This window comes from Trematomus bernacchii, unplaced genomic scaffold (genome assembly GCF_902827165.1).
Source record: "Trematomus bernacchii unplaced genomic scaffold, fTreBer1.1, whole genome shotgun sequence".
Lineage (NCBI taxonomy): Eukaryota > Metazoa > Chordata > Actinopteri > Perciformes > Nototheniidae > Trematomus > Trematomus bernacchii.
Genome location: NW_022987746.1, coordinates 671,276 through 689,311, shown reverse-complemented (window position 1 = coordinate 689,311; position 18,036 = coordinate 671,276). Strand labels below are relative to the sequence as shown.

General features: G+C 37.9%; 1 protein-coding gene across 1 annotated transcript; it reads right to left on the bottom strand.

Moving 5' to 3' along the window:
• Positions 1-1,887: 1,887 nt before the first annotated feature.
• Positions 1,888-15,318, bottom strand: sri (sorcin). Its single transcript, XM_034148138.1, has 8 exons — positions 15,006-15,318; positions 11,933-11,974; positions 11,746-11,815; positions 9,853-9,896; positions 8,041-8,188; positions 5,043-5,156; positions 4,023-4,081; positions 1,888-2,322 (listed from the first exon to the last, which is right to left on the bottom strand). The coding sequence occupies exons 1-8, from the start codon at positions 15,045-15,047 to the stop codon at positions 2,296-2,298; spliced, it is 546 nt and encodes a 181-aa protein (XP_034004029.1). The 5' UTR covers positions 15,048-15,318; the 3' UTR covers positions 1,888-2,295.
• Positions 15,319-18,036: the final 2,718 nt, after the last annotated feature.

Here is an 18,036-nt window from a genome sequence, read left to right as displayed (position 1 = left end):
TGATTATATGTCTAAGTAATAATCCCTTGTAGCGCAGGCTCCAAATATCTGCCTATAGAGAATGTGGTTGTGTGTTGTTGTTGTTGTTGTTGTTGGTAAGGGATTTTATCTAAAAGTTGAATAGTTATATTATTAAACATGATCATTATCCGCCCTTGTTATGTCCAGTAATGTGTATTTAGAGTGTATAACTGACCTACTTTCTTTTATCTACAGGTGTAATTTCACAGTTTCACTTTTACTTGTGCCTGTGTAAAATATTCTAGTACTTTTCCATGATGTGTGAAGCCAGATGAAGCTGTGTGCTTAGGAATTCAGATGATAGACGAGACAGTTTTCTTTTCAAAATAAAAGAGCCTTCAGTAACATCAGTTCATATCATCATTTATTCATTTGATTTCATATATGCTCACACTCACTACCATTGAACTGTAACAATGTAACATATATATGAAAAGCTTCCTGTTTTCAAGCATCATCCATCATCCATCCATCCAGGTGTAAAGTAACTACAGATTTACTCAAGTACTGTACTTCAGTACAATTTTGAGATACTTGTACTTTACTTCAGCATTTCCATGTTTTGATACTTTGTACTTTTACTCCACTACATGTATTTAATACCTTTAGTTACTTTACAGATTTGGATTAATGATGCGAAATATAAACAACATTGTACTTTTACTTAAAGAAAATTTTGAATGCAGGACTTTTACTGTAACAGAGTATTCCTACACTCTGGTACTTCTACTTTTACTCAAGTACAAGATCTGAGTACTTCTACTTTTACTGAAGTACAAGATCTGAGTTCTTCTACTTTTACTGAAGTACAAGATCGGAGTACTTCTACTTTTACTAAAGTACAACATCTGAGTACTTCTACTTTTACTGAAGTGCAAGATCTGAGTACTTCTACTTTTACTGAAGTACAAGTTCTGAGTACTTCTACTTTTACTGAAGTACAAGATCTGAGTACTTCTACTTTTACTCAAGTACAGGATCTGAGTACTTCTACTTTTACTGAAGTACAAGATCTGAGTACTTCTACTTTTACTGAAGTACAAGATCTGAGTACTTCTACTTTTACTCAAGTACAGGATCTGAGTACTTCTACTTTTACTGAAGTACAAGATCTGAGTACTTCTACTTTTACTGAAGTACAAGATCTGAGTACTTCTACTTTTACTGAAGTACAAGATCTGAGTACTTCTACTTTTACTGAAGTACAAGTTCTGAGTACTTCTACTTTTACTGAAGTACAAGGTCTGAGTACTTCTACTTTTACTGAAGTACAAGATCTGAGTACTTCTACTTTTACTGAAGTACAAGGTCTGAGTACTTCTACTTTTACTGAAGTACAAGATCCGAGTACTTCTACTTTTACTGAAGTACAAGTTCTGAGTACTTCTACTTTTACTGAAGTACAAGATCTGAGTACTTCTACTTTTACTGAAGTACAAGATCTGAGTACTTCTACTTTTACTGAAGTACAAGTTCTTAGTACTTCTACTTTTACTGAAGTACAAGTTCTGAGTACTTCTACTTTTACTCAAGTACAGGATCTGAGTACTTCTACTTTTACTGAAGTACAAGATCTGAGTACTTCTCCCTTCCTGCAGTTATAGAAGTGTAAAAGCGCCACTAAGAAACCCTGATATGAACATCAACATTTTCCTTAAATAAATAAAGTTTTAAACACTGATCAAATAAATCGGTTTTATTTTAAACCTTAATTTATGGTTAATCTCTTATTTCCCCTGTTTTTCTGTCCACTCTATTGTGTAGGATTAAAAAAAATGATAAAACAAATGCACGTGTTGTGGCTTTGTATGAAAGCATCAGCTGAGTTTATGAAATGTAATGTAAGGATTCAATAAGAGCCAGAAATCAGATTTCTATGAGAGTTTTTATGAATGTCTTACATGTTCACACACATAGGCACAGAGGGTTATCATCATTGGTACAGACTGAGGTTACTTTATTGTTGCTAGTAGTTCAAATAAAAATATGCGTTAGTTATGAATGTGAAAAAGTGACATTTTAACCGTGTTTCTACAATGATTAAAACTATTACAACAAAAAGAGTCCATGCTGTTAATGTGAGGTTTCCCCGCTTCATATGTTCATGGTGACCTGGATGAACTGCAGAGAGACATGATGAGAGGTTTCCCCGCTTCATATGTTCATGGTGACCTGGATGAACTGCAGAGAGACATGATGAGAGGTTTCCCCGCTTCATATGTTCATGGTGACCTGGATGAACTGCAGAGAAACATGATGAGAGGTTTCCCCGCTTCATATGTTCATGGTGACCTGGATGAACTGCAGAGAGAGACATCTTTAATATCTAATACAACATTCACAGGAAACAGGAGGAGAAATACTTCATTCATCCCTCGGGAGAAACTAGATTTTGTATCAGTGGTTTCATTTTGGAATAGTATAGAATAGATGAGAGTAACACATGCGTCACTTCCGGGCAAAAAGTACGGCTCCGCCCACTTTTGGGGGAAAACAACGCTGTCATTTAAATGGCGGTCAATTCAAATTCTGAAGTTTTTGCCAATCCAATCAGAAATTTAAGAAAACCGTGGATTTTCTGATCTTCAAAGAGCCCGGTTACGATGGCCAGTCAGGCAAACAATTACATTAAATCATTGGAAATCGACGATCAATCTCAATCAATCGGGTGGTTAAATATAGCAGTAGGCGATCGATGTCCATAGATGAGAGTAACATCTACGTCACTTTACGGCCCCGCCCACTTTTGGGGAAACAACGCTGTCATTTGAACGGTGATCGAGCCTGAAGCCACAGAGCTCCTTTCTTCTTAGAGGAAGTTCAGAAACACTGAACTCTGGATTAGTTTTAATGTTTGAGGTGCAATAAACGGCACAGCAGCTTGTTGGCATGATACAACTATTATTTTCTGCCTCGCTCATGAGAGTAACAGCTGGCGAAATGACGGCCTCGCGTACTGATTTTAATTTAACCATATATCGAGCCCGATCGTCGATTTCAAATGATTGAATGTAATTGTTTGCCTGACTGGCCATCGTAACCGGGCGCTTTGAAGATCAGAAAATCCACGGTTTTCAAACATTTCTGATCGGATTGGCAAAAACTTCAGAATTTGTATTGACCGCCATTCAAATGACAGCGTTGTTTTCCCCCAAAACTTTTTGCCCGGAAGTGACGCAGGTGTTACTCTCATCTATAAAATATATAGTAAAATAAAAAAATAAAATAAATAATGAATATAAACATTGACAAGTTCAAATTCAAAAGACAAGGAAAATAGTGTGTGTGTGTGTGTGTGTGTGTGTGTGTGTGTGTGTGTGTGTGTGTGTGTGTGTGTGTGTGTGTGTGTGTGTGTGTGTGTGTGTGTGTGTGTGTGTGTGTGTGTGTGTGTGTGTGTGTGTGTGTGTGTGTGTGTGTGTGTGTGTGTGTGTGTGTGTGTGTGTGGTGTGTGTGTGTGTGTGTGTGTGTGTGTGTGTGTGTGTGTGTGTGTGTGTGTGTGTGTGTGTGTGTGTGTGTTACAGAATCACTATCATAACCCCTTGGCAGTGGGTGATCTGTGCAGCAGTGTAGTGTTTTGTTGTTGTCTACGTGGAACGTGCAACTTACAGAAGTTCTGAGTGGTGTTATGGTTTACTGTGGTCGCTTTCTGTTATGAGAAAGTTGTTTTGGTTTTGTCGTAAGTTTTACGATTAAAAAATTAAAATCTTGTGGCTTCACAAATCAGTTTCCTCTCTTTTTTCTCTCTCCCTGTTATTTCATATTTTGTTACTTCCCTTTGTACCCCTAGTCCAGGAGGGAACGTAACAAATCCAATAAATAAATAAAAACAAATAAATAAAATAAATAAAATAAATAATAAATAAATAAAAACAAATAAATAAAATAAATAATAATAATAAAACAAAATAATATATATAAACATAGAAAAGTTAAAGTAAAAAGGACAAAGAAAAGATTTAATAAGATACATAAAATAATAACAAATGAAATGGTTGACATACCTCGTCAAAATGAAACTCGGCTCTGCCCGTCCGGGTTGTGTCTCTCCTCTGGAACTGATCTGAAAAACACATGAAAGCACATTTAATTAACTTCATCATTACTCTCTCTGTTGACGATGAGCATTTCATCTTCACAACACCCAAGATAAGACACCTCTTTTTAACCGTTAGAGCCAATAGAATCGAGGGGGAGATCAATACGCTTATACAATTAATGTATTATTTAGGCTCCAGAACATCAGCAGGAGAGGACTCTTTAAAGTAGAGACACTACATACTGATATACACCTGAACCTCAGCAGGAGAGGACTCTTTAAAGTAGAGACACTACATACTGATATACACCTGAACATCAGCAGGAGAGGACTCTTTAAAGTAGAGACACTACATACTGATATACACCTGAACATCAGCAGGAGAGGACTCTTTAAAGTAGAGACACTACATACTGATATACACCTGAACATCAGCAGGAGAGGACTCTTTAAAGTAGAGACACTACATGCTGATATACACCTGAACATCAGCAGGAGAGGACTCTTTAAAGTAGAGACACTACATACTGATATACACCTGAACATCAGCAGGAGAGGACTCTTTAAAGTAGAGACACTACATACTGATATACACCTGAACATCAGCAGGAGAGGACTCTTTAAAGTAGAGACACTACATACTGATATACACCTGAACATCAGCAGGAGAGGACTCTTTAAAGACACTACATACTGATATACACCTGAACATCAGCAGGAGAGGACTCTTTAAAGTAGAGACACTACATACTGATATACACCTGAACATCAGCAGGAGAGGACTCTTTAAAGTAGAGACACTACATACTGATATACACCTGAACATCAGCAGGAGAGGACTCTTTAAAGTAGAGACACTACATACAATTAATGTATTATTTAGGCTCCAGAACCGCAGACCCTCTGATTGGTGGACGCTCACACTGCCTGCTGGGGATCAGTAATGTTTGGTATTTTATTTAAAAGCCATCTGCCTCAGACTCACCGGTCAGCGCGCGGAGTTTGATGCAGCAGCTCATGAAGTCGTCGAACCCGATTCTGCCCTGCACGCTGTAGCGGTTCATGATGATGCTCATTGCCTGAGGGCTCAGATTATAACCTGCATGGGAACATCATAGAGGACATTCATCATCATATTCACTTCAACCAAAAAGAAAAAAAGATGTTTGCACATTTCCGCACAATGCAAAAAACCAACTAATTAAAGGTCCACTATTATACCTTTTTTCATCAGTATATCACAGGTCTCAGATATATACAGAGCCTGTCTCTGATTGGCTGAAACACCAAACAGATCATTGCAGCGTCCCATAATCCCCTCTGTTTCAGCCCTGTTTCCAAAGTGCTGATTCTCTGTCTGTTACTTTAGATGAAAATAAGGAGCCCCTCCCCACGCCCCTCTGAGAGAGATTTGGTTAAAAAGAACTCAATGGTGCTCTAGGAGGAGATTCAGGTGATAAGGGGGGGGGTTACCTTGGTTGCTGATTGGCTAATGGTTACACAAGACAAAACATCATTATGACATCATAAAGTGGCCACAATCTGATCAGCTCATTTTCAGACAGGTTTTTATAGAAATGGATCAGGAGAAAGAGAGAGAATCTTTGTTCCTGAAACTTTCAGAGTCTCTTTCCACAGAGGGGACACATGTTGATGAAGAAGAGACGTGAAGAAGAGGGGACACATGTTGATGAAGAGACATGAAGAAGAGGGGACACATGTTGATGAAGAGACATGAAGAAGAGGGGACACATGTTGATGTAGAAGAGACATGAAGAAGAGGGGACACATGTTGATGTAGAGGAGACATGAAGAAGAGGGGACACATGTTGATGAAGAAGAGACATGAAGAAGAGGGGACACATGTTGATGTAGAAGAGACATGAAGAAGAGAGGACACATGTTGATGAAGAAGAGACATGAAGAAGAGGGGACACATGTTGATGTAGAAGAGACGTGAAGAAGAGGGGACACATGTTGATGTAGAAGAGACGTGAAGAAGAGGGGACACATGTTGATGAAGAGACATGAAGAAGAGGGGACACATGTTGATGTAGAAGAGACATGAAGAAGAGGGGACACATGTTGATGTAGAAGAGACATGAAGAAGAGGGGACACATGTTGATGTAGAAGAGACATGAAGAAGAGGGGACACATGCTGATGAAGAAGAGACATGAAGAAGAGGGGACACATGTTGATGTAGAAGAGACATGAAGAAGAGGGGACACATGCTGATGAAGAAGAGACATGAAGAAGAGAGGACACATGTTGATGAAGAAGAGACATGAAGAAGAGGGGACACATGTTGATGTAGAAGAGACATGAAGAAGAGGGGACACGTGTTGATGAAGAAGAGACATGAAGAAGAGGGGACACATGTTGATGTAGAAGAGACATGAAGAAGAGGGGACACATGTTGATGTAGAAGAGACATGAAGAAGAGGGGACACATGTTGATGTAGAAGAGACATGAAGAAGAGGGGACACATGGTGATGTAGAAGAGACATGAAGAAGAGGGGACACATGTTGATGTAGAAGAGACATGAAGAAGTGGATTTTGCATAATAGGTGACCTTTTTGAATAGTTTGATATTTACTTAATACTGTGTTCAGGTATGCAGCATTATACACCAGAGCAAATTCCTTTAACGTACTTGTCAATAATTCAGATTCTGATCTGAGATACTGTAAGCCCAGACGTCTCTGTTTGTACGGGTGGGTTTCTGAATCTTGATTATCTCACCAACCCTTGCACCGATCTGCTTCCTGTTTAGTGTGGGTGTTGCTAAGGACAAAGGGCAGGTTAATGCCAAACGTGAAGTTATTCGGATCAGAGGTTCTTTGGGGAAACTAAGAAAACTCAGTCTGCCTGGCCGGACTTTGGTTAGCGCCTGTGTTAAGCTGTAAATGTGCAAATCAACATGCATACAATAAGGACAGCTACGTTTCAAGCATTTCTGGCTTATTTAGTTACACAACATTTCCTGATCCTGGTAGTTTAAAAAAGTTTTGCAAGCTAATTAAAAGATCTGACATATCTAAATATCAAAAGTTCACTTGTTCTATCGGCAGATTTTTTTTATCTCATTACAAGTGGAAACACCTTGTTGTTATTATTCTTCTGGTATCAGTACTTTACTCCACTACTTATTTTTCTGACGACTTTTTACTTTGACTTCTTACATTTTGAACACAAATACCTGTACTTTCTACTTCTCACATTTTGAACCCAAATACCTGTACTTTCTACTTCTCACATTTTGAACCCAAATACCTGTACTTTCTACTTCTTACATGTTGAACCCAAATACCTGTACTTTCTACTTCTTACATGTTGAACCCAAATACCTGTACTTTCTACTTCTTACATGTTGAACCCAAATACCTGTACTTTCTACTTCTTACATGTTGAACCCAAATACCTGTACTTTCTACTTCTTACATGTTGAACACAAATACCTGTACTTTCTACTTCTTACATGTTGAACACAAATACCTGTACTTTCTACTTCTCACATGTTGAACACAAATACCTGTACTTTCTACTTCTCACATTTCCCAAACAGGCTGGTTCCTTTAGTTTGAATGTGTGTTTGGTGGCGTGATCATTATTATTTAGAGTCATTGCGTGCCTATTGATTTGAACACGATCCGTGTATCCATCATTTCCTGGTCTTCTCTAAAGAAGAGGGACCAATGAAAACGTTGTCATGTTGCCGTTGTTCAGCATGGAAACATTCATTAGCTAACAATGACATTATTGTTTTATTAATATAAAGGGAGGTCAGGTACTCTTTAAAACAGCTGCTAGTTATGGGTACTTTTTACTGAAGTACATTTCAAAGCCCTCTTTACTTTGACTTGAGTAAAGAAGTTTAGTCAGTACTTCTACTTTTACCAGTCTTTTTAAACACGAGTATCTGTACTTCTACTTGAGTAAAGGATGTGTGTAGGGGGGGGTTGTGTGTGTGTGTGTGTACCCATGGCGCTGAAGGCCTGCTGCAGCTCGTGTCCCTCCACCGTTCCACTGCGGTCGCGGTCGTACGAGGCGAACGTGTTCTTCCAGCCGTTCACCGACTGCCACAGCTCCTTGAACTCAGCAAAGCCCATACTGTTGGACATGTCCCTCTGAGGAGACCGTCAAGGACACATCACGTACTCTTACTGGCGGGTTTTTACCATGCACTTTACTCAAAAAGATCATTTTATCATCAGGACAAATGTCTGAAACTGCTCATACCAGAGGGAAAGGGGAATAACGACCAGATTAAACACTGTGTAGCTACAGTATGACTCAATAACATATAATGCACAATATATACACTCAACTCCCTAGTATACTATTACAGCTCGTCTAGTATTTCTGTTTTTTCAGGTGGGGAAATATGCAAGACGTGCACCAAATACTGGATAAAGAACGAAGTAATGGGGAGGTTTATAGTCAGTTAAACTTAGAAGTTGATTTATTCCCATTATGCATGCACTGCATTGTGGGATATAATGTCCATTTGATATGCATATTTACACACGTGAGAGGTATTAAAGCTTGCATATGAAACACTGAAGAATCAACAGTGAGCTAAGTTTATTTAAATTGTGCAACTCTTTTCCATGAAAGTAGCTAGCAGCAATAGCTCTATAAGTCTTCATGCTACAGATCAAATATTTTAGACAAAAGCGTCCAGCCTGCAGCATTTTGTGTTTGGCTCTTTGCTGTTTTCTAACATAACAATGCAAAAAGACCAAGCCAGTTTTCCCAGTTCGGTGTGGGAACACCAAGCCCCCGGGAAGTGCGCCGGACTCTGAGGAAAATATTCATTGTGTCCAAACGGCGGTACTACAACTTCCGTATCAGTCCGTAACGTCACTGGGCCCTGAGAGACTTTTCCCATTGACTAACATTGGGAAAGAGACGTCTGTAAATCAGAGGATATATTTTTTTTTTAACTAAATAAACTTCCCAGTATGAACTATTGTATAGCCCTTATTAGAATCATTCGGTCCTTAAAGTTGTAAAATGCACTAAAAGCCGAATCCAGATTTATTTTCTCTCTCCATTCATTCTACAGACCCGAGAGTGGGAGCTCGGGGGCGGGGCTTAAGGGGCGCATGCTCTGTGAGCGCACATACGGGTTCTTCTGCTCTGGCAGCCAGGCATGCTGGGTAATCTGTGACGTTTCGCTCTCTCAAAAGTTGGGCCATTTTGTCCTCATGAGCCAATGAGCAGCTCTCATAGGAAAGAACGAGACCCCGCCTCGCACGCTGTATCCAGTTCTTATTAAACATCCATGGGGAAAACCTTCAGTAAATACTCCACATTTCTCTACTTCCTGTTTATTTCCCACAGGCCCTGAAAGCTGCAGGCATTAAGCCACTGTTAAACAATCTGAACATGGCAATTATGAACAAAAACAAGCTCATTTTAAACCTCCAAATCTTCAGTTAAGTAATTGAACCACCAGACTCAGGGACAGTTTCATCCCACAGGCCATGAGACTGTTAAACACCTGCACTTTTGAAAGAACATCCACAACATTAATCTGGCTGCTACTTAGAAAATTATTTATCTAATATATCATATTCCAATCACTTGTATATAGACTCTTATTGCACTATTTCGGGCCTCATCACCGAGAGACTGTTGTTCAAATGTTACAGAGTGAGCATGCAAGCACAATACCAGATCAATCAAAGCAGCTCAATGAAAGTAAACCAAATGAATTGCATGATGGGCTTTTTCCTATTGAGAGAAGTCAAAATGTGTGGTGTGAGAAAGGCCTGAGGAAGGATACATCCAGCATGGTGATCATCAGTCTGCACGTCTCCAGGCAGAACGCTGCAGAAGGAAAAGTCAAAACTCAGAATGTAAAATATTATCCAAAATGCAGTGGGAAAGTGCATCGATGCCAACACTGAGACCATGTAAAAGGGTTAGCTTAGTAGGCAGTGACAACTTTGATAAGATCACTTTTTAAACATTACATCTCTTCATGAGTAAGGATCCTTTCAAAGATAAAGTAAAAAGGTGGTTTATTTAGGTATAAAATAAATAGAAACACATGCATTCATTAATTTAACACTCAGCCTTTTAAATATTAAAGTCTTAATTGAAAAAAACGATGTCATTACAGTGCAATTGTCTGACAACAGATACATATATTAATGTCAGTGACAGATGTCAGCTCTGTTGTGATTGGTCAACCGCTTAGAGATGTCCCGCCCCTTAGCCTATCAGGTACAATGTGTTGAAGCGCCAGCCAATAGGAGCGTGATTGTTCCAAACTGAATGTATTATAAATGTTCCCTCATGTCTTTAAACATTTGATTAATTGAATGTACAGATCAAATACTGCATTGTTATAAAAACCATAGCCACGATGTACAATTATATAAACCATGATATAAGATTTTCAGTCACGAAGAAGTGCCCTAATGTTTATAAGGTGGATTCGTCCACCGTTTATTTTACTATATTATTTTTTTATGTTATTATAGTTTTCTTAAAATAGTTTTCTATCTGTGTTTTTAATTCATGATTTACTTTTATGTATGCACCATGACATCTAGTCAAATTCCTCGTACGTGTCAACCTACCTGCTGATAAACCTGATTCTGAAAGGAGGCGTTATGGGATGCTTACTTTTGGTGAATTTAGAGGGAATTACTAGTCTACTTTTTTTGTCAGAATTAGATTATTTTATTCGAAATTTGACTTTTTTCCTTGATATTTGACTTTATTGTCAGAATTTTAAAAATGTACTCGAAATTTCGCTTATTACTCAGAATATGAATTTTTTAAGTATTTGACTTTTTTTCTACTTCAATGTAAATACTGCTATATTTTAACTTATTTTTGTAATGTTATTATAGTTGTGACGACCCCTCCACACCACTAGGCGTTCCGTGGTCTCTCTCTCTCCGTTTACAGGTGCCAGTGCTGTGGCCTGTGGCCTGATGAGCTGCACCTGGGTCGGGAAGCCTACAAGAGGAGAGCCAACCGGATTTGTTGGCTCGCTCTCATTCCTCTGGGCACTCTCTCCGTGCCAGCCTCGGGGAACCTGCTGCTGGCTTTTGTTCAGAGCCACACCGTAACATAGTTTTCTTAAAATAGTTTTCTATCTGTGTTTTTAATCTTTGTTTTACTTTCATGTATGCACCACGACACCTCGTACGTGTCAACCCACCTGGTAATAAACCTGATTCTGACTCTGTTTGATGCCTTCAATGCCACGCGTGGGCAACTGGGTAGCACTTTACAATAAGACTACCCTTATCAAGGGTTTCCGAATAGTTTGTAATTAATTTATTGATTAGGTTGTGAACACTTTATAAATCATTAATAAGCTTTTATAACACATGAGATAAACAGGGCGACTGTGACCGGTTGCTTGCAAAATAGTGAGCCCACATGTATCTGTACTGCTAAGTCTTATATTGGCTTCCTAGCTTACTTCGTCTCCTTCATCAGCCAGCATCCTTGGTATCTGTTGCTCACTGACTTGATGCTCGCTAAGTAGCATCAACTCAACTCGTAGCTCACTAATTCATAACCTAATTATAAACCCTTTATTAATCCTTTATAAGGGTAGTGTTATTGTAAAGTGGTACCAAACACTGTATACAATAGCATTACAATGAAATGTCCCGCATGGATATAATAATTATTAAAGAATAGATGTTCTTACGTTTGTAGGACCCAGCGATGCCGGACTGTGTGAGGCAGCGCTGCAGCTCGTCTGCTGAGATCTGTCCATCCTGTCGCAGATTCATAAGGAAAATAAATACACAATGAATAACAATCGACAGAGATAAGAGAAACTTCAATGATTGCTATGAAACTACTGATGTTCAGAGGCACTGTGGGGGGGTTACCTGTCCAGCTACAGCTGTGAAATATCCGTAGATTGGATCCTGCTGCAGAGAGGAAGACACAGAGAGAAGAAAGTGTTGGGGATCAGGAAGCACTTCATTGGTTTCTTATTATCTCACAGGGTTCCTGCAGGTTTCGCCAACTCAAATTTAAGACTTTTTAAGACCTTTTTAAGACCACTTCGAATAGAATTTAAGACCTATTTCACGGCAAGAAAGTATGAAGGAAAATTGCTATGAAAGAAGAAATACGTCCCATAATTACTTACAAATCAAATGTATTCATGTTCAACATAAGAACAATGTCTGAACATAACAGCATAACAGTACAGAACTGTGTTAGCCAAAAAGTGTGTATGTGTCTCTGTGTGTGCTTGTGTGTGTGTTAGGGCTGTGCAATTAATCGTATTTTAATCGCAATTACGATTTTGGCCTGCCACAATTACAAAAACATAATCGAAAAAACCTATTATTTAGCTTTGCTAGGTTGTGACAGTGCACTACGACATATTTGATCTAATTAATTTTAGTCTAATTTATTTTTATTTATCATATTTATATATGTTTAGTAGCTTGTGGAAGTGCGCTCCAAAATATTTGTTGATCTTGTTTATTGGTATTTATTATTTTGATATTATTTATTTAAATATATCATTTATTTAATTTATTTTTGTATTGGTTTTTCAGTTGAATTATACGTTCAGGGTAATCAACAGTTAAAAAGATACTGTTCAAATTATTATTTGTTTTAAAGTTCAATAAATGGATGTTTTCAAAGTCAATGAATAATCTTATTTAATAATCGTGATATCAATTATTGACCTAAATAATCGTGATTATGATTTTTGCCATAATCGAGCAGCCCTAGTGTGTGTGTGTGTGTGTGTGTGTGTGTGTGTGTGTGTGTGTGTGTGTGTGTGTGTGTGTGTGTGTGTGTGTGTGTGTGCGTGTGTGTGTGTGTGTGTGTGAGAGAGAGAGAGTAACAAGAGCTATATTCAGAGCTCTGCTGCCTTGGCTACAATCTTTCATCGTTGCTGTTGTATGATTGGTGTTTAACTACGGTATTTAGCGTATACACTACAGCACCTCCGCTTTTAGGGTTGACGTCGAAGACCCAAACGTCGCCCGGAGGTCCAACGGTGTTGTTGCGGGAGCTGCTGCACTAGCTAACGCTGCACTAGCTAACGCTACATTAGCCAAACAAACGCTAATTTATTTTGCAAAAGGTGCAGCAGGCTTCAAACACGTTCCCCTCCACTGGTTTCAACCAAGCACTAAATTCGATGTTTTCCAACCAAATACGGTTGAACTTACACTTCCCCATATTTATTTGTAAGTAGATTCGAAGAGACATGAGTTTCTGACTGCCGCTTGCTGAAGCTTGGTTGCTAGGTTACTAGCTGGGTGTTCTCCGTTAAGGGGCCGGGGGAAACAGAGTTAGTGATTACTGGTTCCATGTTGATTTATTTCAATACAAATTGTTGGGGGGAACTGAAAGGCTATTACCGTTACTTTGCAGCCCGGACATTTCCCCCAAAACACATTTTAGACGCGATCGCAACACAGAAGTACCTTTCAAATCCCATCATTTTTAAGACCTTCTAAATCATATTTAAGACCTTTCTTATTTTTTTGGTCATATTTAAGACCTTTTTAAGGCCTTAATTCAGATTATCAAATTTAAGACTTTTTAAGACTTTTTAAGACCCCGCGGGAACCCTGTCTCATTAGCTCTGAAGTGCACACCCCTGAAGGCACACTATAGCATACAGACCTCCATGTTTCTCTCTTTTTAAGCTGAATAACTCTTTAAAAAGCTTCTTGAATCAGCTGGAACAAGCATCGTCACACAGAGGAATAAACGGGGCAGTCTATAAAAAAAGTCTGAAAATGTCAAAGAAATATCTGAAAATGACATGAATTGTTTCTGGATTTACGTGAACAGCATAATGGGGAATATCATATGTTAATAATGTCCAAAAAGGAATGTTTATATTTGTACAGTTTGGTATTAGTACTTTTACTGAAGAAAGGGATCTTGTTCCACTGGTGGTTAACGAGAAACTTTTCGAGACTCACAATGCCAAAGTGTTTGAACATCTGACTGTTAAATAAAGCAACTTTAAATGAGGAAACAACATGCAGGAAGTTCATCGCTCTTCTGTAATCGTGTAATTTCCTGTTGACTAATTCGTCAGTTTGTGCAGCCTTTGAGTCCTTTACCTTTTTTTAAACATATTCAATGATTTCATATTTACTGCTTTTCCTTTGAATAATGTCGAGGTTTAGACTTAGTAAAACTTAGACTTGAGTAAAAGTAGAAGTACTCAGATCTTGTACTTGAGTAAAAGTAGAAGTACTCAGGTCTTGTACTTGAGTAAAAGTAGAAGTACTCAGGTCTTGTACTTGAGTAAAAGTAGAAGTACTCAGGTCTTGTACTTGAGTAAAAGTAAAATAAAAACAATAAATAATAATAATAATAATAATAATAATAATAATAAGAACAAAAATCAATACAAAAAATAAGAATAATATTAGTAATAATAATAACAATTTAAAAAAATGTTATTATTATTATTATTTTAATATCGTTGTAGTATATATACAAATAAAATATAACACATATTCACATTTTATGAAGAATAAATAAATATAGTTCATTCTAAGAAGAAGGACAAATATAATAATATTAATAATAATAATATAAATGTATACAAATATTTGATTGCATGACTTTTAGTGATATTTCTTCCACCATTGCTAACATGTGGAAACAATTAAAACACGCCTTTTACTTCAAGTGTACTCAACAGCAAATTCTCTATCATATATATATATATATATATATATGCACTTTCCCCCCACCGTTAACTGATGAAAAGCAGGTAGGTATAACCTTTAAACAGGTTGAGCAGCATCAGCAGCTTTAATTAATTAAATAATAATTAATGTCAAATAAACAGGTATTTTCAGTCAACTCGAGCCACTTCCGGGCTGTCTCGGGACAGCGGGCACATATTCTGCTTTAAGCGTGGCTTTAATCCAGATAACACATCACATTGTAACGCTTTCTTACCGCCATGCCACCGGGGGGTGCTCCGTATCCTGGGAAAGCCATAGTTAAATATAGAGTGAAAAACAGATAACAGGAATAAACAGTGAGAAAATGCTCGGTTTCCCCTCCTTCACTTCAGAGGGTGTGTCTGCAGAAACACACACACCAAAAACTGAGAGTATTTCAGAAGAGCCTGGAGCATTAAAAGCGTGGTTTTAAGCAAATATATGGGTAATCCGATAAGTAATCCAACCGGGCGAGGTGCGACCAAAAGAATGTGAAGATGTTTGGTGATTAAATGTCCTGTTTCCTCACTGCTGGAAGCCGATTGGCTGTGGATGACCATGTGACTGGACGACCAATCAGAGCACAGCACTGGCTACAAAAGCGTTTTACAACAATGAAAACACTGATCAGCAGTATGCAGACACAGTAGGCTATTCAGATACTTTACTTCAATACAAACACTATTGCCACATTGGACTTTGATTAAAGGAGATGTCTTATATTAAAAATGTTAGATCTGTAAAGTATGTAGTCAGGAAAAGGTTGTAAAGTATTTAAACTATCCCAGGCTGTGACTGTTTATTATTTGTTAAATGTAACTAATTTAATAATGTAAAAGCAGGATTTTAGAAGACAGTTCTTATTAAAGGTCCTGTTTCCTCAATACTGGAAGCTGACCGACCAATCAGAGCACAGCGCTGGCTACAAAAGCGTTTTACAATAATGTAAAAACAATGTAATAAACACTGATCAGACATGCACAGACAGTATTCAGATACTTTACTTCAGTACAAGTACTATTACCACATTGGACTTTGATTAAAGGAGATGTCTTATATTAACAATGTTAGATCTGTAAAGTATGTAATCAGGAAAATGTTGTAAAATAATAAAACTATAACAATGTCCCAGGCTGTGACTGTTAAAATTATTATTTGTTCAATTTAACTCATGTAATAATGTAAAAGCAGGATTTTAGTAGAAAGTTCTTATTAAATGTCCTGTTTCCTCATTGCTGGAAGCTGATTGGCTGTGGATGACCATGTGACCTCTGACCGACCAATAAGATCACAGCGTTGGCTACAACAATGTGTAATAAACACTGATCAGACATGCACTACAGTATCACAGTAAGTTATCAGGAAAATGTTTTACTGTGAGTGTTAAAATGATTATTTATTAGTTTAATTTAACTTGTGTAATAATGTAAAAGCAGGATTTTAGTGTTGTAATCATAGACTGTATATATAAAAGTTGAAAGCACATTTTGAACTTTTAAAGGGGCACTATTCTACTCACTTTCAGAGCTCATATGTGTATTTTGCTCCTCTCTACTGTGACATGTTTCCACGCTTTAATGTTCATCTAACATCCTACAGGGAAGGGAATACCCCAAAAGGCAGATTAAGACCCCTTTAACTGATGATTATATTCCCTCCTTACCTTTAAATGTAATGTAATCAAACACTGGAATACTCTTCCGGTGCAAACAAATGTATATTGTTTGAAATATTAAGCAACCAGTCATTTATTACGCTGTAATCTGAGTTTTTCAATTTTAACTTGTTTGTGTGATAGAGATTATGCAATGTTTTTAGTGTTTGTTGATTGTTATGTACAGGGACGTGCACAGACATTTGGAGGGGCTATTGCTCTAAACTGGAAAAGCCCCCCCCCCCCCGAAAAAAAACATAAGACCTTTTGAAAATTCTAACTTGTTTTTAATGTAAAAGTTTCATGAAATAAAAACACAACACTGTCATTGCAAGTGACACTCAGTTGACTTTTATGTCCAACTGCTAAATGTGTTATTCAGTCTGTGTTCAGTTCAGCCTCTCAAATGCGCTCTGAACTGGAGGCTTGGGGTTAGCCCCCAACAGAAAATATGAACTTCACTCAGCACAGATACAGGCTTTGCATTTATCACTGATTTAAATGTTTGTATTAATAAGTTATTAGTTTACTCCAATGTATGTAGTTGCTTGACATAATCACAGCGCTTCACCTGCAGCTGCCCTGCTGGCTCCTTTTATCCAGCTCTGCAAAGTTGCAGTCCTTTTAGCTGCCTCTCTCTCTCTGCTTCAGTCTCCTCTGTCTTGAAGGCATTCTTAAGCACAGAAATGTAACAGTAGGCTATGCAACAAAAAAAAACGATTATTACATTAACTAATTTGAACAGTAATTCACATCATCATCTCATAACAAAATAAGGCGACTACTTGGTCGAAGGTGACTTGATTTTTCAAATGAAAACCAGGGACATCTTTTGTTTTGCAGTCCATATCTCAGAAAAATATGTTAGTAACTATTAAAGAAAGAATGGGGACAATTCTGTTTTAATGTAGTTTGACCTTTGTCACTGCTGTGCAGACATACTGATAAAATAGGGCCTCTAACAAATTACCTTAAATAAACTCACTAATGAATGAAACCAGTTTAATATGCATTATTCTTATTCTTATCATTCTTTATGAGCGCAGTGACGGGAAGGTATCTAGTAATTACTTATTTATCTAGTATTTCATAACTTAATAACAGAGATGGTCAAACTGAAGTGGAGACATGGCAGAAATCCTACAATGAAGCGGGAAGTGAAATGTTCTCCTGAGAGAGGGCGATCAAGAAAAGAGAGAGAGGGTGAGGGAGCTTACGGAGCAGATGAAAAGACACAGAAAGACAGAAGCACAATAACAAGTATATTTAGGTGTTGTAAATAGCGACGGTGTCAAGAGGAAGTAAAGTCCCCTGGTGTGTCCCCTACTCTAACTGCAATGAGAAAACAAAAATAATAATGTTTTACAAAATCCTGCTCTTAAAGGTCCCATGTCATGACCATTTCTACTGATCATAATTCCATTGTTGAGGTCTACTAGAATAGATTTAAATTGTTCAATGTTCCAAAATCACATTGGTTTCTCATACAGCATCTCTGTATAGTATGTGTATTCACTCTCTGTCCTAAACGGCTTGTTGGAGCTCCTGCCCCCCCCCCCTCATGAGCCCAGTGTGCTCTGATTGGTCGGGACGTTGCGAGGCTCACCGTTGC

What these genes read in the sequence shown, in the direction of transcription:
- sri (XM_034148138.1), bottom strand. Translation starts at nt 15,047, where the DNA reads ATGGCTTTCCCAGGATACGGAGCACCCCCCGGTGGCATGGCG. An exon ending in CAAACTCCGCGCGCTGACCG is followed by an intron (nt 4,082 to 5,042) that starts GTGAGTCTGAGG and finishes TGTGTTTTTCAG; the next exon opens with ATCAGTTCCAGAGGAGAGAC. An exon ending in CCGAGTTTCATTTTGACGAG is followed by an intron (nt 2,323 to 4,022) that starts GTATGTCAACCA and finishes CTCTCTCTGCAG; the next exon opens with TTCATCCAGGTCACCATGAA.